Genomic DNA, 23,874 nt, shown 5'->3' with positions numbered 1-23,874 from the left:
GAAGTAATGTTACAGCTATATAGGACTCTGGTCAGACCCCACGTGGAGTACTGTATTCAGTTCTGGTCACCTCACTACAGGAAGGATGTGGAAACTATAGAAAAGGTGCAGAGGAGATTTACAAAGATGTTGCTTGGACTAGGGAGCATTCTTTATGAGAATAGGTTGAGTGAATTTGGCCTTTTCTTCTTGGAGCAGCAGAGGATGAGAGGTGACCTGATAGAGGTGTACAAGATGATGAGAGGCATTGATCGTGTGGATAGTCAGAGGCTTTTTCCCAGGGCTGAAATGGCCAACATGAGAGGGCACAGTTTTAAGGTGCTTGGAAGTGGGTACAGAAGAGATGTCGGGGTAAATTTTTTTTTCAAAAACACAGAGTGGTGAGTGCGTGGAATGGACTGCCGGTGACGGTGGTGGAGGTGGATACGATAGGGTCTTTTAAGAGACTCCTGGATAGGTACATGGAGCTTAGAAAAATAGAGAGCTGTGGGTAACCCTGGGTAATTTCTAAGCTAAGTACATGCTCAGCACAGCATTGTGGCCAAAGGACCTGTATTGTGCTGTAGGTTTTCTATGTTTCTATAATTTACAAATCTTACAAATGCTCCAACATGGCATTTATTGGTGAAATCTGTTGACTCATCAACCTGGATAAAGAAGCTGCTGTTTTTCAGTTTATCACACCAAACCTCTTCAGCATCATGTGACATCATCAGTATGTCCACTTATTGCACTGTTTTAGAGTGGCTGCCTTCACACCCAAGCAAAAACTGTGCGAGAGCCCATTCTTGAGCTGCTAAATGCTGATGACTGTGATCTTCTCACACACATAGGACGTGCCACAGGCTGCAGTTACTCAGTTCGCCAAGGCTGCAAGGGCTTTCAGGTTAACAGTCAGTCTGAAGAAAACAATGATCCTCCAAACAGATTCCCCCTCGTGGTGCTTACAAATCTACCTCGGATCATCACTGACATCCACTCTTTCACCACGGTTGAGCAGTTCACCTACCTGGGCAGCGTCATCTCCAACAATGTTATGGTAGTAGGGATGTTGACAATACACCTGAGGTAGCAGTGCCTTCGGGCGTCTCCAGCAACATGCGTGGAAGAACCACCAACTGCATGTGTCCATAAAAATCGAGGTGTACAGGGCTGCCGTCATCACAACACTGCTACACGGCTTTGAAGCCTGAGTATTGTCCTGTAAACAAATCCGGTTGCTCAAGCACTTCTGCCAGCACTGCCTCTACTCCATCATGGATATCTACTGGCAGGATCGTGTCTCCAACAACGAAGTCCTGAAGAACGTTCAACTTCCAAGCACTGAAGCCACTTTGCTGCTCAGGAAGCTCTGCTGGTCAGGCCACGTGTTTCACATGGACAACTCCAGGTTACTGAAAGCAGTGCTCTAAGGAGAACTCTCAGGGCAAGAGAGATCATGGTGCCCCGCACAAGAGGTACAAAGACCAAATTAAGCAGCAGCTCTCTCAGGCAAATATTGAGGCCAATGAGCCGCTGCAGCTAGCCTGTGACAGAGACCGCTGGAGAACGATGATCCATGGCACAGCCAAGAATTTTGAGGAATCCAGAACAGCACCTGACTAAGAGAAGAGGAGACGAAGGAAGGATCCTACTACCCAAGCACCTGCATCCCCGCTATTCCCATATCCCTACTGCTTCAGTGTCTGCAGATCCAGAACTGGTCTCTAGTGACCAATGACTGTGCCACTGCTTCTGAGGGCTTTTCTTCCTTCCTGATCTTCGCAAATGAAGAACCAGCCATCAGAGTGTGAAATTTCTTGTACAGCATCTTGTTCAAGCATTATACCCATGATAATTTTCTATGCTGGCATTATTATGTTCTCACTAACTGTACGACTTTTCCTTTTCTGGGTAATAAGTTCTGCTACTAAATAACTTCCTTTCAGTCTTTTTTAATGACTGCTACTTTATTAGCAAAGCTTTACTCTGTTTGTTTTGAGATTCCAAAAGCCAGTTAAAGTAATCAGCACTTCTTTGTGTTGTATGGCTGTGATTTGTAGTTAGGTGTCTTTTCTATTTTGCAGGAGCCATTGCTGCATTTTTAAGTTGGATTAGGCACAATGGAATAGGACAACTTGGATCACCAGTCCATGTAAAACCCATTGGTAAGTAGCTTTCATTGTAAACAGATTTTTTTGTGTCTGTTGTTGCACTAGTGCAGTGAAATGACTCAGAAGATTGTAATTCAAAAATCACCACACTGTGGACCATCAGACATGTCTGTAAAACACAGGTGTTAATAAAATATAAAAATGGGCAAGTCCATTCAATGCTCAGAAAACGCACTTCACACTCCTCATCTACTTACCGTCCTCCCCTCTGGGTAATACAGCACTCACCAATTATCAACGGTCTCTCCAATCTTGCGTCAAAAACCGAGAGTGGACTAAACCAAACAAACATGGTATGACTGCACACTGCCATACTGGGCTGACAGACCTCTAATAAGATTGCTAATAGGGCTGCTTGGTCACTGCCCACCACTGCGAATGCTAGCATCGCACGTCACACAAAGTTCAAAAAAGCAGTTCATTTTTTTTAAAAATCACACTCTCTCACATAACCCTGGTTGAGAAACTCTAGCTTCGAGGGAAGTTGCATGCTCCAGATTGTAGTAAAAGTAATTCAAAGAGGTATATTTAAAGGTATATTATTGTTTGCAGCCCATGTAGCGTTTCCGATCTTGAAAGACTGAACCAATGTGGGCATTCACCCACTGTGCAAAAGACAAACTGCAAATTCAAAAGAAATAATAACAACAAATAAATAAGTAGAAAATTAAATATTGAAAATGAAGAGTTCTTGAAAGAGAGTCCATAGGTTGTTGGAACATTTCAATGATGCGGCAAGTGAAGTTGAGTGAAGTTAGACCCTTTGGTTCAAGAGCCAAAGGTAATAACTGTTCCTGAACCTGGTGGTGCAAGTCCTGAGTCTGCTGTACCATCTGCCTGATGGCAACAGCAACTGGACTATGATAATGCTTTATGTGGATGTGCTCAATAGTGAGGAGGGCTTTACCCTTGATGGACAGGGCATATCGACTAATTTTTGTAGGATTTCTGTCCAAGGCCATTGGTGTTTCCATACCAAGTTACGATGCAGCCAGTCAATATACTTTCCACTACATATGTCTAGAAGTTTGTCAAAGTTTTAGATGTCATGCCGAATCTTTGCAAACTCCTAAGGAAGTACAGGTGCTGTCATGCTTTCTTCATAATTGCATTTACATGCTGGGCCCAACTGTCGAGCATCCTTCATTGATGCAAGTTTAGTCCAGTATTGCCACTTCACCCGTGAGATATACTAGATAACCACGGTTTCATTCAGCTAATCTTTATTAAAATCTGCTATATGTTAAAGACACAACCTGGAGACTACCAGACAGATAGCTTTAGGATTGCATTCAAAGCTTCCCTGAACAGGTGTAACAGCCCCATGGTTCCCTGGAAATTTAAGGCCAGTGGAGAAGGAGAAAGAATATTCAGAACCTCAAGGCTCTGCAAAAGGAGCACAAAACAGCCCTGCCTAGGCATAAAAAAAATGGACTACCTCAAACTATCAATCTGCTGCCCTTCCAATGACCATGTGCACCAACAGCTTGATGGGGGGGGGGGGCAATTTCATCTGTAGCTCCCACATCACCTATCTTTAAAGAAAAATGGAAGCAAATCATCCTTGAAACTGAGTGATTGGCTCTGATGACGACCAAGCTAGCGCAAGTAAGTGATTAGATGTTACCCTTTCAGGGCTGTAAATAATCTTGAAATTTGCCATCCATAGAGGCTCCCTATTCAGAGAAGAAAAACTATTTCCCCAAGCCTGAGACAACAGCAATGTTATTACAAGAGCCAGTTTCCCCAGTGGTTAATGGTCACTGCTCTTCAGGCTGCTGCCTAATATTCAGACATCAGTCAGGAGTCTGTGGCAGTTTCTGTCAGCCACATTTAAACAGGTATGGGCAGCAATGGCAATTCAGTTTATGATGATGCTGATGCCTAACTCACAAATACAGAACATGCATTAAGCACAGAATAAAAGGCCAATGCTGATATGAGACGAAGACAATCACTGGTTTACTGGAGCAATACTTTGTTACTTGTATTGTTCTTAAGGAATCCTATACCACTCAGCTCAGCACTACAGGGAGTGTCAAAGACATAGCCCTCACATTGCTACATCTCCATGGGCAGCAAACTTAGCAATCTGCAACAGTTCAATAAGTTATTCACCACCACATGCTTAAAAGCAATCAGGGTCGGGCAATACGCTCTAGCCTTACCAGCAGCACCCGCATTCCAAAAGATCTTTTAAAAAATACAGGTTGCTTGACTGGCAGGACATCTTCTCAGACACGTTGCACATAGCTGGTGGTTGACTGGGCGTGTCTCAGCCTGTTGTCATGGGTGAGCAACAGTTGATGCTGGTTATAAATGGTTTCTGTGGTGAGGAGGGATCCATGAACTCAGTGCCCTTCTGTTCAAAATGCCCAGTGTTTACATCTTTAGCATCCATTACACTTAAAACTCTCTCATCTTTTTCTCTGTATTGATCATCACTGTATTTTTGGCAACATCCCAAAAAACTAATTCCAAAGCATCCTTTAAACAAAATCATATCAGTTTTATACGTTGTGTGCTATAATAGCCCTATACTTTCTTCAAGTGTTTTTGCCTATCCTGATGATTGTCTTGTGCTGCTACATGTACTAACTCCCTAAGGTCTTAGCTGTCTGCCACTGTAAACGTCACAGCCAGAATTCTCTTGAACACCTCTTTCCACTGGCTAAACACCTATTCTCACTCAAGTCCAGATGGATTCTGTCCAGAGGCACAATGGATATGACCTTTACTGCCCATCAATGTCAAGTGAAATACCAAGAATAACATTGTACATAGTCTCTTTTGACCTCAGAATTCAGTACATCTGTGGATACACAGAAATTCAGCCTCATCTTATGTCTGGTCCATAATGGCTTGCAAATTATAATCTTAAATAAAGCAGACTCAGTTTCAGGGCAGTTTAGTCACAAGTGGTGTTGGGTCAGCACACAGGAGCAAGGTAAGAGGTGTTGCTCAGTGTCAGAAAAAGCCATAGTCAACTTCAGGAAGTTAATGGAGAGCAAACATGTGACAGTCTGTAATGTGGGAAAATCAGCACTGGAGAGCGTCAGCAGCTTTAATTCCTGGGAATTTTCATTTCAGATGACTTGTCCTAACCCAGGACACTTTCTTATGAGGTCAGGAGGTTCGGCTTCTGATCGAACACTAATGAACATCTACAGATGTACTGTTGAATGTATTGACTGGTTTCAATGTGGTCTGGTATGGCAAAATTAATATTCAGGAATAAAAGAAGCTGCAAGGAGTAATGATTCAGCCCAATACACCACATGCACATCCTTCACCCACCCTCCCATCTGTAGTCTTTATAGGAGGCGTTGCTTCAAGGCAGCAACATCCAACAAAGATCCCTGCCACCTAGGTCATGACATCTTTTTTGCAGCAGCAGCCATTGGGCAAGAGGTATGGAAGCTTGAGGTGCCACAGGTCTGGTGCCCATGAAAACGGCACACCAGAAGCTCTACGCCATTAGGAATTTGAGGTTTGGTATTCAAAGACTCTTGCAAGTTTCTATAGATGTACTGTGAAGAGTATTCTGACTGGTTGCATTACAGCCTGATATGGAGGTTTCAATGCACAGGATTGCAAGAGGCTGCCAAGTGTGTAGACAGAGTCAGATTCATTACGGACACAACCCTCCCCACTATCAAGGACGTCTTCAAGAGGCAGTATCTATCACAAAGGACCTTCACCATCTGGGACATGCCCTCTTCTTGTTACCACCATCAACGAGGTAGTACAGGAGCTTGTGAACCTAACCCCAATGGTTCAGAACTTTTTCTTCTTCATCAGATTTATGAACAGTTCATGAATGCAACATTTTAATTCCATTAATTGTTCTCTACATTTATTTTGTAATTTATAGTAATTGTATGCCTTTAGCACTGTACTGTTAGTGCAGAACAACAGATTTCACATAAGATGGTGAAAATAAACCTGATCCAAATGCCAAATGAAACAGGAACTATTTGAAATCTATTACAGAAAAGGTAACTAATTTTTTTCCTCAAAGATTTCCAAAGTACAATATCCCTACCAAGTACAGAAATCCATAGGCTGCAACTATTCAAAATAGAGAAGGAGAAACCTGAAGTCAATTCACAGGCGGCTTATGAAAACCCAGCATAAAACAACAGAAAAAGTGCACCTCTCCAAAATTGACCACCCACAGCAAGTTTGCAAATACCACACCACCTTTAGGAACTTCAGCTCTAGGAAACTCAAGCAGGAACAAGTAATTCACAATTCCACGGACTGCTGAGAAGAATTCACTGGTGGTTGTAAATGGAAATGGAAACCTTGGAAGGTAACTTTGTGCAGCTTGAGTTCAGAAAAACCTAGAGAAGGCATTATACTACTTAGGTTCAAAACAGCAGCAATGTCACTTGTGGAGTAGCAGAGGTGGGTATTTTGAGTGTTCTTGGCTTAAAACAGCAAGATTATGCCACATAAATTAACTACTATTCAACTAACAGCGTGTCAATCCCAAAAGGTTGCTATTTGCCAAGATACCTCGAACCCTTTTGCACACTAATTCACTGAAAGTTGATTATTGCTTATGGGGGATATAGGACAGGACAAAGTGCTTCATCAAGCATCTTCATCCACCTGCCATAACAGACAGGATCTTCCATTGCCCTGCCATTTTAATTCCACTTCTCAATCCCACATTGACATGGCAGTCCAGAACCTCCTTTATTGCCAAAGCTGAAGCAAGATGCAGATTAGTGGAACAACACGTCATACTCCATTTGGTAGTCTCCAACCTGACAGCATCAACACCGATTTCTCCAACTTCCATAACCACTCCCCCCCTCCTCCATTTCCCCCTCACCTGCCACTGTTTTCCCTTATCCCTCTGGCTCCTTTACCACTTCTTTTCCCTATATCGCTCATCACCCACACCCTCTCTCTGGTTCCAATCTGCTTCTTATTCAATGGTCTACCGTCCTGTACTACCAGAGTCTATCTTGATCAACCCTTTGCCTTTTTCACCTATTACCTCCAAGCTTTTCATATCATTTCCATTCCACCCCCACCTACGTACTTGCCCCTCACAGGATTCACCTGTCACCTGCCATCTTGCGCTACTCATCCCCCCCATTAGCTTTTGTCCTTTCTTTTCAGTCTCAATGAATGGCCTCAGCTTGAAAGGTTAATTGTTCATTTCCCTCTACAGATGCTGTCTGCAGTCTTGAGTCTCCATAAGCAAATAAGGATGGAGTGGAGAGTACTGATCAATAAGCTTAAAAACCTGGGCATCAGTACATCCATCTGCAACTGAACCCCTGACTTCCTTGTCCAGACACCACAACCAGTGCAGACTGGTAGTAATCTCCTCATCGCTGGCAGTCAACGCAGGTGCACCTCATGGTTGTATGCTTAGCCCACTGCTCTACTCTCTACACTCATGACTGTGTGGTTAAGGCACAGCTCAAACACTATCTATTAATTTGCCTATGACACCACTATTGTTGGCAGAATTCATCTCGTCACCATCTAAAAAGTGGGATATATTGGCTGGTTGAGTGGTGTCGCAACAACTTTACACTCAATGTCAGCAAGACTCAGCAGCTGACTGTGGACTTCAGGAAGAACAAATCAGGAAAATATACAGCAGTGCTCATTGAGGGGTAAGTGCTGAAAAAGGTGAACAGCTTCTAGTTCCCAAGTGTCAATAAATATCTCAGATGATTTATTCTGGGCCCAACAGAATGATTCAAACAAGAAAAAGTCATGATAGTGGCTCCAGCTTATTAGGAATTTGAGGATATTTGGTGTCTCAAAGCCTCTAGCAAATTTCTACATATGTACAGTGGAGAACATTCTGACTGACTGCATTACCACCTGGCATGGAGACTCCAATGCACAGGATCAGAGGATTGCAAACTCAGCCAGCTCCATCTTGGCACAATCCTTCCACCATTGAGGATAATCATGAGTGCCTCAGGGCAGTGGCATCCATCATTAAAGGAACTTTACCATCCAGGACATGTCCCCTTCTCATTACTACCGGTGGGAAGGAGGTACATGAGCCTGAAAACCCACAAACGATGTTTTCAGAAAGAGCTTCTTCCCTTCTGTAATCAGATTTCTGAAAGGTCCACAAAACCCACACTTGCTATTTCTCTTTTGAACTATTTATTTTTTGTAACCCATAGTAATTTTTGTCTTACACAGTACTGCTGCCACAAAATAACACATGTCATAACATACTTGTATGACAGTGATAATAAACCTGATTCTGAAGTTACTGGTCAGCAAGAGATAGAAGTGCACTTATTTTGTAATGAGTGAGTGCTGCAGCTGGTAGACATTTGAACAAAAAAAAATGGAGTTGGCCATTGGCTGTCCATTTAATAAGATCCTGTACTTTTTTTTAAGCTGAGTGCCACTTTCTTGTATTAACCCTGTATTCCACCCCCCCCCCGCATTCTCTTATTACCTAAACATCTTGAATATAGTTAGGAACTGAGCCTCCCCCACGTCTTAGATAAAGAATTCCCTTGTGCATCTAAACAAATTTCTTCCCATGCCTGACTTGTCATTTTGAGACCCGACGCAGATTGGGGGACCGCTTCGTCGAGCACCTCCACTCCGTCCGCCACAACAGGCAGGATCTCCTGGTAGCCACCCACTTCAACTCTGCTTCCTATTCCCATTCAGATATGTCCATACACGGCCTCCTCTACTGCCATGATGAGGCTAAACTCAGGTTGGAGAAGCAACACCTCATATACCGTCTAGGTAGTCTCCAGCCCCTTGGTATGAACATAGAATTCTCCAACTTCCGGTAATTCCCTCCCCCTCCCTTCCTCTATCCCTATTTCACATCACCTCCCTCATAGTTCCGCCTCCTTCTACTATTGTTCTCCTGCCAATCACCTCCCTGCTTCCCCTCCCCACCCTTTTGTCTTTCAAATTACTGTTTTTTTCAACTACCAGCATTCTTCAAACCCTCCCCAAAGTTCTTCCTTCAGTCCTGACGAAGGGTTTCGGCCCAAAATGTCGACTAATCTTTTCAACTGATGCTGACTGACCTGCTGAGTTCCTCCAGCGCATTGTGAGTGTTCCTTTGACAACAGCATCTGCAGATTACTTTGTGTTTGTCATTTTGAAACCATGGCTCATTCTAGATACACCAGCCAAGAAATTCTTTCAGCACTCTATCCAAGTCATTAAGATTTGACACCTGACTTACACATATGTAGGATATCCTACACATATGAAATCTCTCCCCTTTCTCTCAGTCACTATTTTAAATATTCTGTCCACTTTCATATTGAGCATTGCATCAGTGCATCCCAGTTCTTAAGTCTACATATACCACAAGGCTGATGTGTACTTCAAGTGACATGATTTGCAGTTATGTATAATGTATTGGAAAAAGGAATTAAGTTGTTGAGTCCTTAGTCAATGAACACAGACATCATGGACTTTATAACCCCTGCCTGTGTCATAAACTTCATCTGAATTGAATACTGCACATCCTGATTTTTCTTCCCAACACAAAGATATAAAGATCATACTTTTTAAAAAATTACCGTTGTGCTAGTCTGTATAGACAATAACTCTCCTTTGGTCAAACAATAGCTTCCTGCAATGGACATACACTACACTTTATAATTAGATTAGGTAATTAATGCACTTAACACTTGGCTTAAAAAGCTTCATTTTGAACATGTTTATTTTGTTCATTTTGTATTTCCATGCTACGAATGCATACAAGGTGGAGAGGGAAAAGACAGACTGCTATTTTTTGGATTCTAAGATAGCATAAAACTATCTATTGATAATTTATTTACCGTACCAATATTCTGCAATGATGTAAAACTCCACAGCCAATTCCAGAACTAGGCCATCATAGTAAAAAAAAGGATTTATATGTTTAAAGCCTAAAATATTGAATAAAGTGGTTAATTTTACTTAGGATGAGAGTTTGAAACAGGACAAATGGCACAATCACAAAATATCTATATGCTACTAAAACCCTCATGCTCTGTCTGTTTGTCACCTCCAATTAGTGCAAACTGTGCATTACAGCGGCACTTTTTTTGGCTAAATCGAATTAAAATGCGCTAACTTACAGAATGCAGGCAAAGTTCAGAGTTATATATTCATATAAAATTGCTCATTCGCAAAAATCAACAGGCTCCCATTTAACCCGAGAGCCGATTCGTCGTCATGGAAATCGAGATGCGACAGCCCAACGCATGCGCACGGCCAGCCTCAGCAGCGACACGTACCAGAGCGCAAGGGCAGGGCAGCTCTGTTTCCAGGGGTCACATTCTGCTAATCGTCATCAGCATGTGCAGAATTGGGACAGATCTAACTGCCACCCATCAATGAGAGATAATTAAATCTTATTGTAATGACGTACTCCGAGACACCCATAAAACCCTTTGCTGCAGTCAAAACACAGAGGTGACTATATCACGTCCATTTAGGAGAGCACCAACCACATCATCAATAATAATCAGCATCCTTTGGTGTTACTGCTTCGTATCTTCTATCCAGCATTAAGGTAAAAAAAAAAGGTCAGCCTAATTATGCTGCATGGAAAGGGAAGGGGGACATTATGATCAAGAGATGACGCCAGACGTCATTGGGAAGCAGCAAGGAGAGGGACAGAACATGAATCGGATGAGGCCAGGGCCGCACGACTCCAGGATCAAAGAGTCAGGACAAAAAAAGATGAGAGAAGAAGACAGAGGAGGAGAGGCATGCACGACTCCAGGACCAGAGACAAACAAACAGCAGAAGAGATGAAGAGATGGGGGATGAAAGGGCTGCACGCCTCCAGAATGACAATGAGAGGCACAAGAGTGGCAGATAAACCAGAAATGATGCCATCAAAAGTGTCCCTAATATTTGCTTTGCTATGTGTCGTTCTTCTTTAATAAACTGAGGTTTTCTACTTCAGTTTCCAAAGCAAAGCGATACTAATAGCATTCAGGAAAATTTAATGTTCATTCTGGTCACATCAGACTGCACTACCCTTCTCTCAAAGGGTGCCCCAACAGGTCACCCTGTTGTCTAGTATGATTTATAGCTTTGGCCACAGTGTTCTGATTTTGTAGAAATAGGAAAAAAGTTTGAATGAAGACATTTAGTTCGACATTCTTAGTCATCCAGACAATGGAAGTGGTAAGAATGAGTAATTCAAGAAAAGTTTTCAATATTGGTTATTGTAAAAGTTAACAATGAAGGATGGATGGACAATAGTTTAATTGCAATGATGTCAACTGTTCATAGACATGTCAAGAACAGCATAGTAGCATAGATAAAGTAGGGGAGAGGGAAAAAAACAATTTTAAGGTGAAATGGGGAGAAAGGAAAAATGATGCTTAATGGAAATACAGATAAGCTAATGGTCAGTGAAGGAATCCACGAGGTAGAAGTGAAAAACAAGAATAGCAGTTCTCAGAAGAGGTAGAAACAAGACCATGCAGTATTGAGGATCTGAAGCAGGAGATAGAAGATCTTGTTATCAGTAAAAGTCTGGTATACAAGTAGTTCTTCAGTAGTGAGGTAATAATGACAGCACTTTCCCAATGCAATCACTGGAGAAGCCCGAGCCTTTTTATTTCCTGCTTTCCCACCATCCTACACCTAAACATGTCCTTCCAAATGAAGCATTAATTTCCATTTAGAATAGATTATCTCTGAAGTAGGAGATCTAAATCAAGAAAGCAACAATTTCTCCTGCACAAAAGCAACAATGTTTTAACATTAAGTTTGATCATTTATTAATTTAGCTGCTTAGCGTGAGCTTATTTGCAGTCTTATTTTCACAATGAAAAAACTAGAATTCTTCCAGCCAAAGCTGTAATTTTGTTGAGCAATAAAATAGCTGGAAATATGCTTAAGAAAGTTTTTAACTTTTTGAAACTCCCTTATGAAAATTGTGTGACAATCTGCAAGAGGGTGGAAAATAATGTATACAGATTGAGCAGCCCTTATCCAAAATGCTTGAGGATAAGACCCTAGTCTAAATATGAAATCCATTTACATTACACATGCAGCTTACACATATACTGATGGTAATTTTATATAATATTTTAAGTAATTTTGTGCATGAAACAACAACGTTTATTGAACCATCAGAAAGAGAAGCTGTCAGTACTTCAGCAATTCAGGTAGACAGTCAGTGGCTGTTTGGCATCACTATCATTCCCAATTCCAAATTTATGTACTACCGTAAACAGTCTTTCACTTACACTTGTTCATCACATACATATGTACTTAAAAGTAAAAATTATTACATACCATTGTCATAATTACATATCTTTGCTTGTTTCATAAGTATATCGTTAAACAGCATATGACCACACTGATAGTGACGAATTTACTTTCAATACAGGATCGAGATCTTAATCTTACGCTGTATGCAGTGTGTTTTTTTCTATTTTTCTTTAAGTTCTGTCCACCACTTTCAGTGTAAATTTTAACCATTTGTCTGTTTGTTCCTCAAAGACGTAGATGGTGGCTGCTCTTCTGTTAGATCGTACCAACGGGGCCCTACTCAAGGTATGAGAGGTCACTTCTCAGAACTGTCCGTGGTGTGCAGACCTGCTTATCACCTGGGAACCTTCCCACACCTTGTGGAATTTTCCAATTGTGCCATTATATCAGTGCTCCAAAAAAAAATTTTGGATTTTGGAGGTTTTCAGATAAGCAGTGATCAACCTGTACTACATGGAACACAATAGAAATACAGAACCGAAACTATTGATTATTTGAATATAATTCTAAAAAGGCAAAACAAACTCACCACCAATAGTACTCTCTTGGTATTCATGGAATTGTCCCTTCACAAAGCGAAGTACTAAACTAGATTTTCCAACAGCAGATTCTCCAAGTAGAACTAGCTTGAACTGGCAGATTTTGTTAGCAGCAGCTAGTCCATTGGGTCTCACTGCACCTCCCCGATTTGCCATGTCCTAATTTGTCACCAGAATCGCTTATTCCAAACTAGTATTCAATCCTCGTTTTATTAGTTTCAGGCTACAAGAGAAAACAGGACATTTTATGAAATAATGGCAAACAATTAAATCAATTACTATTTCACATTTCAATCTTACGGTTTTGCTGGATTGAGGAGATAAACAAGTTGCCCCAATGCTGCAGCAAAATATGAAAAGTATAAAAATTACACTAAAAATCTATTACAGGGAATACACAACAGATTGTTTTTTGATGAGGACAATCCCAAACCCAAAGCACTTAACAGGCCCTAAACCCAGACAGATAGAAGTCAAGCCAAATTATTTCCCTGCTACCAAGATGTTTTTCTCTTATTCATCTCCCAAAAGACAACTTCAATTATTCACTTATTTTAAATGGGTCAAAAGACCATCAATAACTGTTCTTATTATTTTCTGAAAGTAATTGAAGAGTAAAGATGTCAAAAATTTAAAATCCTAAAAGCTAAATTAGAAAGGATAAGATGGAAAAGAAGAAAGCAATTCATTATTTCCAAAGAACATTTGCTTGGCAACCTTGGCTTACATGGAAGATGTTTCTAAAAACTATTCTAGAGAATTCAGTTACTTGTTTGACAGTTGCACCGTCTTGTGCAATAGGGAGAACAATATGACCCTTTTTCAAAGTGGACACTCACTGGCTTTAACCAACTTGATGAAAGTCAGCTTTGAAATAAATGTATTTCTTAAGTTCCAATTTTGATGCAGAAAGAAACCTCAAGGTATATTAAAAAAAATCAAATTCACAGTTACCCAAATGATAACATAATCTCAAACCCTAATATCCAAGCATTCAATTTTTGGATACAAGATCTTATGATATGTTTTTAAAAAAATGCATTATGTATTTGTCTGAGACACGAGTTGCTGGAAATCCTGAATAACACCTACAAAATGCTGGCAATCAGCAGGTCAGACAAGATCCATGGAAAGGAATAGTTGATGTTCTGTGCCAAGATGTTGACAATTTATTCCTTTTCATCGATGCTGCCTGGCCTACTAGGCTCTTCTAGCATTTTGTATGTATTTGTCAGAGATCTATTCATATTTACTGAATCCCAACTTGTAACCTTCAGACTACTGCATTCCCCACCCAAAAGCAACTACAGTTGGCCCTGCTCATCTGCGAGTTTCGCATGCACGAATTCAACCAACCGCGAATCGAGAAAACCGGGAAGTACTCTTCCAGCACTTGCTGTTCAAGCATGTAGAGGCTTTTTTTTCCCCTTGTCATTATTCCCCAAACAATGCAGTATAACAACTATTTTACATAGCATTTACATTGTATTTGGTATTATAAGTAATCTAGAAATGATTTAAAGTATACAGGAGGATGTGCGTTAGGTTATCATGGATCGGGATCAAAAAAAAAATGGAAGTTCTCTTACTAAGTCGGAACAGGTACATCTGGTATTATTTAACGTCAGTTAGTCAAACGTTTGTATTAGTATATATTTTACCTTTCTAAGCATATAAAATACTTAAGAAACATACGTTTCAGCACTGGGCTCGGGAACAGAATTTCCCAAGTTCGATCCAGTGACAGACCGCTCCTGAGCGCGGTCTCTATCCCTGCCGGATTAATGGGAAGGGTCAAAAACCCAAAACCCAATAATTAAACCACTGCGTTGCTTAGTAATAATTGTAGCTTTAATCGGGTAGGGCCTTCCTCATTTTATCCTTTAAAATTGTTCCCATCGTTGACCGACTGTAGCCCAACGCTTTTTCAATGACCGATGGCGTTTCACCTCTTTCTGACTGCTTTATTATTTCCACTTAATTTTCAATCGTGATTATTTTCGTGAACAGAAACACTGCGGATTCAGAGATCCGCTGCCAGGTCCTAATGCCCACTGCACTGAGACAGGTTAAATAAGGTCCGGGGTTCCACTGGGTCCTAAGGTCCACCGCATTGAGACAGGTTGAATAAGGGACTTGAGCATCCATGTTTTTTGGTATCCACGAGGGGTCCTGGAACCAATCCCTCGCGGATAAAGAGGGCCGACTGTATTGTGAAATGTCATCACTAGCAATTCCACCTTCCTCATGCACACTCCTCTCCCTCCCTCATTACTGAATCAACTGCAGTACTTTAAGATTCTGAACAATTTTATACCAAATCACCTCATTTATTTAGTGGTGTGCTTTTCAGTTTCTAAAAATACTGACTACAATTATATTTATTTTCGGTGCTTATTATGTTGACCTGCAAAAAATCTGCTTAAAATACAACATGCTGGAACAGATGCAAGATTACACCAGCTAACAACTTACTGTTACGACACCAACAATTTTTAAAAAATGCTCTATATTCACGATGTAGCAAACTTAATGAAATACATTGTATTAATTTTGATAGTCTTAGATTCTTTAATTCGCAAAGTCCCTTGTATAGTTTTCAAATCTGGTGGAATTTAATTATTTGTATAATATTGCTGCCTAGTTAAACAAGACATAGACAAGTATGTTTTAAGCATATGCTTTCTTGAATACAAATTAGTCGTACAAATAACATAAACTAACATTTTTGAGAGCTAACAATTCAGCCTATTTCCGGTTGTAAAGTTTATGTCCCATGTTTTTATTTTTAACCTTATCATGGTCTTGACTCATGGAGTATATTCTAATACTAAATGCTTAATAGACCCAACTCATTATTTATTACTAAACGTGTTTATGGTCATAATCGGAAAAATCGATTAGGCCATGAAAAGCAAAAAAACTCAAGTGAATCTGAATAAATTGATGTGAATACTGGCCCAATCTTGATAAATGCTATGACATGCTACTTTTAGAACAGAGCAGTACAGTCCCTTCAGCCCACAATGTTGTGTTGACCTTTTAAAACCAATCTAACCCCTCCCACCCAGTCATCCATTTTACTTTCATCCATGTACCTGAGACTCAAATGTCTCTGATGTATCTGCCTCTACCACCACCCCAGCAGCACATTCCACACACTTCCACTGTGTGAAATATGTACCTGACATTCCCCCTATACATTCTTCCAATCATATTAAAATTATGCCCCTCTTATAAGCCATTTCTGCACTAGGAAAAACTCTTCAGCCATCCACTCTGTTCAAACTCCTTATCCATCTCTATTAAGTCACCTCTCATTCTCTGTCAATCGAAAGAGAAAAGCACCAGCTTAGTCATCAATTTTCATAAGACATGCTCTCTAATCCAAGCAGCATCCTGGTAAATCTCCTCTGCATCCTCTCTAAAGCGTCCACATCCTTCCTATAATGAGGCACCAGAACTGAACACAATATTCCAAGTGGTCTAACAATTTTTCTTGAACTGCAACATCTCCTTGCAGTTCTTGAACTCAACTTCCCCAACTAATGAAGGCCAAAGTACCATATGCCTTCTTAAACATCCTATCAAACTGCGTGGTAGCTTTGCAGGATCTATGAATGTGGATCCCAAGATCTCCCTGTTCCTCCACGCCAAGAATCCTTCCATTAACCCCGTACTCTGCCTTCGTTTAACCTTCCAAAGTCCATCACTTCCCACTTTTCCATTCTGACCTCCATCTGCTACATACTTTACATAAAAAAGGTTTTTAAAAAAAATCAGTCAATCCAACAACATGACCAAAGGTGATACTTTGAAAGAATAATTCTGTTAACATTTTAAAACGTTTGAATTATAACCATGAAACTTGACTTTAAAGTTAGTCACAAATCTTAAAGTTAGACACCACTGACCTTTGCCTAAAGATATTAAAGAGATAAATACTAGGATACATCAACAATAAGCAGATTATAAGGCAAGCTACCAGAAAACTATCAGCATTATATAACTTCAGGGGGAAAAGTTTATTTGTTGAAGACAACAGCTTCTAGGAAGTATTAGATTTTTTTAAAATCAAGATTTTAATCTTCCGATTTGAAAATTTCAAACCAGGGTAAAGGATTAATCACTTTGCTGTGATTACAATTTCTTAACTGTTTTTATTGAAACCAGAATTTTCAAGTGAAGTTAAAGGCCCCAGCTGCCACATTAGAACCAAAGTTGTTGGATCATCAGATAGATAGATAGATAGGTAGGTAGATATACTTTATTGATTCTGAGGGAAATTGGGTTTCGTTATAGCCGCACCAACCAAGAACAGAGCATAAATATAGCAATACAAAAACCACAAACAATCAAACAACAAAATGCAAGCTATGCCAGATGGAAAAAAGTCCAGGACCAGTCTATTGGCTCAGGGTGTCTGACCCTCCACGGGAGCAGCTGCAAGTTCGATGGCCACAGCCAGGAACGACCTCCTGTGCCGCCCAGTGTTGTATCTCAGTAGAATGTGGCTGAAGTCCAACAGTAAAAAGTTCAATATCCGGTCTACAAACACTTTCCTCGATCGTAATATGACCCGGATTGCACCATCTGTTGTTAACCAGAACAGTAAGCACCCAACTCCTTTACGCTTACCGGTCTCAGTGCACTTCCGGTCGCCAGAATGGTCTGGGAGCCGTCCATGGTGAAGTTTTGATCGGGTATGTCCTGGTGCAGCCCCGTTCCAGTGAAACACATAACACTGCACTCCCGAAATGTTCTCTGATGCCTGGCTAGCACCGTGAACTCGTCCATTTTATTACCCACTGAACTCCTCTTCTCCATAAGTCTCTGTTGTCTCGACCCAGTCCTCTTTCCTCGACTTTGTGATCCCCCTCTGCATTCTGTGTGTTTTCCTCCGGATTTCAGCAGGGGTGTCCGCTGCTCTGCTTGCTAAACTGGCCGGCATTAGCGCAAGCAGCTGGTCCCTGGAATGAACAATGCGACCATGCTTCTGTCCCGCGTGTCGGGATGTAACTATTTTCGAGCCTCTAGGCCTCTATAGCTAATACAGCATCAAATACAATATTGTTGGATCACCATGCAAAGATATTTAGTTCTGGAATACCGGATCTTGCCTGGCTAGATCCTTCAAGACAATTATTTTCAATTATCTAACTATTCAAAATAACTTTTGAATAGTTATAAATAAAGTATTAACCAATATTATCAGCTACATACATTAAAACATTGTGATCTGCTGAAAATTTGCAATATTTGCAATACAGTACCATAATTAAAAATACACAAATTACATATATATTAGTACAAAAAGAGAGCAAAAATAGTAAGGTGGTGTTTTTGGGTTGGTTCATTATCCATTCAAAAATCTGATGGCAAAGGGGAAGAAGTTGTTTCTAAAAAAACTGAGTGTGACTTCAGGTTCCTGCACTTCCTCTCTGATGGTAGTATTAAGAGAGCGTGTCCTGGCTGATAGGGATCTTTAAGGATGGAAGCTGCCTTTCTGAAGAATCGCTGTTTGATGATGTCCTCAATGCGGGGAGTCCAGTGCACATGATGGAGCTGGCTGAGTTTGCAGCTATTTGCAGCTTTTTCCGATCCTATGCAGTGGCTCCTCCATATCTAGATGGGGATACAACCAATCGGAATGAGCTCTACAGAACATCTGTAGAAATTTCTTAGTCTTTGGTGACATATCAAGTCTCCTCAAACTTCTAAAATATAACTGCTGACATGGCTTCTTCATAATTGTATCAATGTTGGTCAAGGATAGATCCTCAGAGATGCTGACACCCTAGAACGTGAAACCTTTCCATTCCTCGATGAGGACAGGTTTCCTGGACTTCACTTTTCTGAAGTCCACAATCAATTTCTTGGTCTTCTTGACGTAAGGTTATTGTTACAACACAACTGAATCAGCTGATCCATCTCACTCCTGTATGCCTCCTTGTCACCACTTGAGATTTTAACAACAGTGGTGTAATTGAAAAATTTATAGATGGTGTTTGAGCTGTGCCTAGCCACACATATCATGAGTATGGAGAGGGTAGAGCAATGGGCTAAGCACCCATCCTTGAGGTGTGCCGACATTGACTGACAGCAAGAAGGAGATGTTATTTCTGATCTGCAATGACTATGGTCTCCTGATGAGCAAGTTAAGGATCCAGTTGCATAAGGGGGTATAGAGGCCCAGGGTTTGAGGCTTGATTAATAGTGTTGAACGAACGCTGAGCTGTAATCAATAAACAAAAAGATTGTAGGTGTTACTGTTGTCCAGGTGATCCAAGGCTGAGTGAAGATCCAATGAGGTGACATGAGCTGTAGACTTATAGTGGTGTAGGCAAACTGCTGCAGGTCCAGTTCCTTGTACAGGCAGGAGTTAATCCTAGATATGACTGACTCTCTAAGTACTTCATTATACATTAGATGTGAATGCAACTGGGCACGTTGCTCTTCTTGGGCACAGGTATGATTGACACCTTTTTGAAGCAGGTGGGAACCTCCAACTGCAGCAGTACGAGAATGAAGATGCATGAAATCCAGTAATTAATGTGATATTTATCTGAAATTGATGCTCTTCAATTCGTTTTACAAATATAACCATTCACAGTCAAAATTTAAAATAAAAAATAATTAAATAGTGGAAGTTAGCTCGTGTTTAATATGCTATAAAATACAAGACAACCACATAGCTCCATTACATTTTACTTTGATTCAATCACACTTCCAGTTTTTTAAAATAGATTTTTTAAAAATTCAGTAATAATACTGGTAAACCAAGTACTTCATAAAATTGCTAATTAACAAGGCTTATCAAGCCACAAAAATATTTGATCATTCTAGCCAATGCCCTATTACCAATGATGCAATGATCAAATTTAAACTTGAGCAAATAGCTAGACAGAGAGTTTATAGGACAGGAGATTAATGTCCGGATGTTTCCACTAGGAGAATCCTGAATGTAGGAAAATTGTTATAAGATCGGTGGGGGGGGGGGGAGGGTGTTGGGGGTGGGCAGAAATCAGTGATAATTTAAAACTGAATTGCATGGGAACAACTTTTTACAGAATGGGGCAGTTCCAGAATTTTTTAACCCAAGGTTTGTTAAGGTTAGATCAATGGAATTATCTAAAGTAAGATTTTTTGAAAGATCAGCAAACTGATTGCTGTAAGTAAGAAAGACACAGAAGAAATTTGCCCTAGTGCAGATCATATTGAATGGCAGACCAGGCTCAAGAGGCTGAATGGTTTACACCTACTATTCTTTTTAATGATCTCCTCTAACAGCAGGAAATTAAAAGGTAGCCAGAGGGCCAAAGGATTAAATAAGTGCGGAGGAAGCATTAGCATAAACAGGTTTCCAGAGCAAATGACGAATCAGGATAAAGGTGGGACAAATTTTCAAGGTGGAAACATATCTTGGTGATGTCATAGTCCACAGTTCAGTCAAACATAACACTGATATTCAGTTTTAGATGTATCCAGGGAGGGCAGCAGATTCAGTGATGGAGGAATCGAATGTGTGAATTGAACCTGAGGTCGTATATGCCTTCGGCCTTCCCAGTATTGAGAGGGAATTTCACCAAATACATGCGGTTAGACCTATATCAAAATGCTTACTGTAAGAAAGGCAAGACAAATTGTTCCTGGCAGTTTAATGAAGTTACATAAAGAAACATTTTAAGCAATGATGAGAAAAACTTGAGATGAGATACTGAACAAGAATCCACTTCATGACTATTATGACCCACCAGAGCAGCACGACAAGGCTGCATATACACTGACTGAGATTTGAGAACTAACCCCAGTATCCATCGCTATTTAACACCCTGCCACAATTCAAATTTGACAAATGGCCCATGGATACTTTATTACAAGTTTAAGGGAATAATAGAATCATCCGTTCCACTGCTCACAGAACCCTTCAAAAATCAAAGTAAGTGTATTATCAATGTGCATATATGTCACCATATACAACTCAGATTCATTTTCTTTTAGGCAGAGTAGATACAAAAAGCAGAATTAAGAAACACCACACCCAACAGGACACCCAATGTGCAAAAAAACAAACTATACAAACACAAAAGAGAAAAAAATAACAAATATTGAGAAAATGGGATAAAGAGTCTGAAAATTGAGTCCACAGGTTGTGTGATCAGTTCAATGATGAAATGAGTGATGCTGAATGAAGTTATCCCCTCTAGTACAAGAAGCTGATGGTTGAGGGGTAATAAATGTACCTGAACCTGCCGGTGTGGGTCCTGAACATCCTTCCTGATGGCAGCAGCAAGAAGACAGCATGGATTGGATGGTGGGGGTTGTTGCTGATGGATGCTGCTTTCCTGCAACAGCGGTCCATGTAGGTTATGCTCAATGGTGGGAGGGCTTTACCTGTGATGGATTGGGCAGTATGGGAAAGCCCTCCCAGCATCGAACACATCTATACACTATTGTGTCATAGGAAAGCAACATCCATTGTCAAAGACTCCCACCTTCCAGAATATGCTCTCTTCTTGCTGCTGCCATCAGGAAGGTGGTAGGACTTACACCACCAGGTTCATATGAAGCAAAGGGGATAACTTCACTTGAAGTGTTCCCACAACCTATGGAGTCTCTTTCAAGGACTCTTCATCTCATGTTATCGAAATTTATTGCTACATTTATTTTTTTTTTCTTTTTGTATTTGCAATCTTGTCTTTTGCACACTGATTAAATATAGAAGTTGATTCTGTTATGGTTAATATTCTATAATGAATTTAACTGAAAACCAGAGCCATAGAGCCAAAAAAAATCATTCTTATACTAATTCAACATTTTAAAAAATCTGCAAAAATGAAAATAGTGCATTGAGGAAGTTATGGCCATTTACAAGATCACTAAAAACAAGAAATTGGCTGATTATGATTGTTTGGAGCTTCCACAAAGTTTCGATTAATTCATTAGAAGTAAATCAAAGAACCTTAGACATCAAAGTTACCTTAGTGCTGATTGATAGAAACGATTGATGTTTATGACTAGAACATAATTATTGCTTCCAGCATTTTCAGGTTTCTAGCTTTCATTCACTCAACGTTGCCAGTTAACATACCAAGAAACCACATCCACGCCATCTATCTAATTCTCATCACAAACTGCACAGCACATAAATTGAACTAAGTCGGACAGTTTTACTTCAATACACTAGGGCAGTTAATTTATTCATTCGAAGAGTTTGGACGTCACTATCCTTTTAATGAAATTAAGATATCTCACAGATAACTCGCGAATAGGTTTAAAATATGCCAAACGATAAAGTCACTTGATTTTCTGTGCGACTAGCGTTTATTTACTTTTGTTTAATTACTTGCGTTGAACTGGTTAAGGACGTGCATTTGTAGATCTCTGGCTCACTGGAATAGCAACACTGTTCTCACTCGTTTATGGATTCCCCCCCCCAACCCAGTCGAAGTGTAAATTAATAAGTAAAATTGAAACCAAGAAAAAGATCTTGGCTCCAGTTGCGCCGCTGACGTCATTCCTACCTTGCAACAAAAACATTGGGGCCCAAGGCAGCATCGAGGAAGCCGGCCCTGAAAGCGGCCTGGACACCAGACCACAGCAGTGCCACTAGCCCCAGTCAAACCCCGCCCACCCCTCAACAATCTTCCCCGGTCTGTCTCTCCCTCGCCCCCACCCCACCCCACCCCACCCCGACAACCCGTCGACGCAGGCGGGGAGACGCCATTTTGCCTTCTAAAATGCAGCGAAGCGAACGCAAGCGTCAGTCGGCGGAAAGGAAGAGGGTTGCGTCTCTGGTACCTACCTGCCACCACCCTCCTCTTTCCCGAACGCCGATATACCGTCACAACCCGGTCAGAGCTGAACTACCCCGCCGAAAGCTTACCGGCTGAAGGAGGCGCTGCGCTTTCCGGTCGGCCGCTCCCTCCACCCGATGGCTATGACATTAATGGGTGTCCAGCGACTGCCCGAGCGCAGCGCCGCACCGCACAAACGCCCGCCTGCACCGGAACTCATTCACACGCCGCATCACCGCCTCCGCCGTTGTGTCAGCTTCCGCCCCAGCGAAACACGGACTCCTGTCTCAGAATCGCTCTGAAATGCTGGGGAAACTCAGCAGGTCAGGCAGCATCTATGGACATGAATAGATAGTCGACATTTCGGGCCGAGGCCCTTCTTCAGGACTCCCGTCTTAGCATGTTTGCTTCTTCTGTTGCAGGAGGGTAGAATTGCCGCTCATTAGTAAAATGCAGCGAAAACTCCGATCCTGCTCTGTACTTTAATGCCAATTGGAAAATTTCCCTTACTATTCGTTGTTTCTTTAACCTCAACACACTTTTGGATTCAGAGAAATTTGTAAGTGCTCCAGCTGCGAATCAACCCTTGGCATGACCCTGCCTAAGTGTGTACACATGGGCTGCTGTCGGGACCCCCACTCATTTTCCTGACAAACGACCAAACTGGATACAAGTTCAAGTCTATTCTGTGGGTGTTACACATCCCCTACCACCCACAGAAGGCAGGGCTGACTGAGCCCATGAACGCACTGTTGAAACCTCAGGTCAAGTTATAGACCCCCACCCACACTTTTAAGGGGTGGCTGAGTAGGCTAGAGCAGGCCCGAACTCCTGGCCGGCAAGCCCTGGAGGGTCGCTGATGTCGTGGCACTTAGCAGTGTCGGATCCTCTCAAGGTGGAAGAGATGGAGCTGGAAGAGGAATCGGGGAACATTTGAGCCACTAGAGTAGGGGGAGGTTTGGCGCAAGGACCAGGGAATATGTGATGGGTGGCGCTACGGGGTGAACAGGGGATAGTCTGTCTAAATACTCAGCGGCTACCCAGAAGGGAATGAGTTTGTGTCTCCCTTCAGTACAGAAAGGCAAAGTGGTAATCCAGAGCAAACACGGAGGACCCTTGCCAGGGTCAACC

At 41.3% G+C, this 23,874-nt stretch overlaps 1 protein-coding gene across 2 annotated transcripts in view; it reads right to left on the bottom strand.

The window, feature by feature from the left end:
- Positions 1–22,972, bottom strand: part of rab5aa (RAB5A, member RAS oncogene family, a) — a 65,414-nt gene extending 42,442 nt beyond the window's left edge. Inside the window, exons 1-2 of one of the 2 annotated variants that reach the window (XM_063044075.1) lie at positions 22,833–22,972; positions 12,937–13,169 (exon numbers count right to left, since the gene is read on the bottom strand). In XM_063044075.1, the coding sequence (XP_062900145.1) occupies positions 12,937–13,102 (166 nt within the window). In that variant the 5' untranslated portion in view covers positions 13,103–13,169; positions 22,833–22,972. Of the gene's footprint in view, positions 1–12,936; positions 13,170–22,751 lie in introns of both variants that reach the window. The other variant, XM_063044076.1, reaches the window with a different exon arrangement.
- Positions 22,973–23,874: the final 902 nt, after the last annotated feature.

This window comes from Mobula hypostoma, chromosome 3, assembly GCF_963921235.1.
Source record: "Mobula hypostoma chromosome 3, sMobHyp1.1, whole genome shotgun sequence".
In the NCBI taxonomy this organism is placed as follows: Eukaryota; Metazoa; Chordata; class Chondrichthyes; order Myliobatiformes; family Myliobatidae; genus Mobula; species Mobula hypostoma.
Note: the sequence above shows the minus strand (reverse complement) of the source record. Positions and strands in the feature narration are given on the sequence as shown.